Here is a 1,422-nt window from a genome sequence, read left to right as displayed (position 1 = left end):
CAAAATTTCACGCCGCCATATACACCTCAGCTTAATGGAGTTGCTGAGCGCATGAATAAGACATTGATGGAATGTGCTCGTTGTATGCTTGAGCATGCAAAACTGCCAAAATGCCAAAAACGTATTGAGATGAGGCTGTCATGACTACCAATTTTCTGCGAAATCGATACCCGACGCGCAGTATCCCCTTTGATAAGTCACCATACCAAGTCTGGACTGGAAGGAAGCCGGTGTTGGCAAACCTAAAAGTATTTGATTGTCATGCTTTTGTGACGGTTCCAAAAGAAAAGCGAAGCAAACTCGATGCACGCGCTAAACTTTGTCGATTTGTTGGCTATTCCGAGCATGAAAAGGCTTGTCGGTTTGAAGATGTCAAAACTGGTCGCATTTGTATCAGTCGCGACACCAAATTTCTCGAAAATGTCTTTGATAGTGGCAGTCAAGATTACTTTCAAGATCAAGTTGCTGATGATGTTGAGTCAACTACAGATGAAGAAGTGCTGTCAGATGCTGTTGGCCAAGACGAGGCTACGATGATACATACATGAAGACAGTGAGGATACCAACAGCAAGCGACATGAGCGTACGCAGTCTTTAGAAGGTGCTACCGACTTTCCAAGCGCTAAGAGATTTGTTCAGCTCGAAAATTTTCCAGGTCTAATCAGGTCCGGAAACAAACGACTCCAGCGAACACAATCACATGAATCGGCATCATAAGCGCCGAAAGTGAAGCGAACGACCCAGTACAGCAGGAATGAAGGGCTTGATGAATTGTCCGCAACAGCACAAGATTTTAAAGCTGCTTTTGTCGTGGATTCAGTGGGAGAAATGCCGGCTACATTTAAGTCGGCTATGGAATCCAGCGACGCAAGCAAATGGATTATGGCTTGTGATATGGAAATGGAATCACTTCGCAAGAATAAGACATGGGAGCTTGTGCCACTTCCACATGGGCGCAAAGCAATTGGTAACAAATGGTTTTTTCGCATCCAAAGTAACCAAGACGGTGAGATCGAGCGATACAACGCACGTTTGGTAGCTTAAGGATTCACGCAGAAGTACGGCATTGACTATGAAGAGACGTTTGCGCCTGTGGCCAAGTTTACGTCGATTTGAATCTTGTTGAGCCTATGTGCAAAATACAACTTGACGATTCATCAGATGGATGTCATGACTGCCTTTCTCAACGGAGAGCTTGAAGAAGATATCTTCATGGCGCAACCAGTAGGATACGTTAGTGCAAGTCACCCCGATCATGTTTGCAAGTTGAAGCGATCGCTGTATGGATTAAAGCAATCTCCACGCATGTAGAACAAGACCATTGACGACTTCATGCTACTTCTGGAGTTTAACAAGTGTAAATCAGACCATTGCGTTTACGTGAAGCATTCAGACCAAGATATGATTATTGTGGCACTTTAA

General features: G+C 44.4%; 1 protein-coding gene across 1 annotated transcript; it reads left to right on the top strand.

Annotated features, from left to right (window-relative positions):
- Window positions 1-140: 140 nt before the first annotated feature.
- On the top strand, window positions 141-548 carry PHALS_06818 (retrovirus-related pol polyprotein from transposon tnt 1-94; the record flags this gene model as incomplete). Its single annotated transcript, XM_024720172.1, has 1 exon — window positions 141-548. One exon carries the CDS (start codon window positions 141-143, stop codon window positions 546-548), a length of 408 nt encoding a protein of 135 aa, XP_024585397.1.
- Between the last annotated feature and the right edge of the window lie 874 nt (window positions 549-1,422).

Source organism: Plasmopara halstedii, assembly GCF_900000015.1.
Source record: "Plasmopara halstedii genome assembly, contig: Scaffold_3060, whole genome shotgun sequence".
NCBI lineage: Eukaryota > Oomycota > Peronosporomycetes > Peronosporales > Peronosporaceae > Plasmopara > Plasmopara halstedii.
Note: the sequence above shows the minus strand (reverse complement) of the source record. Positions and strands in the feature narration are given on the sequence as shown.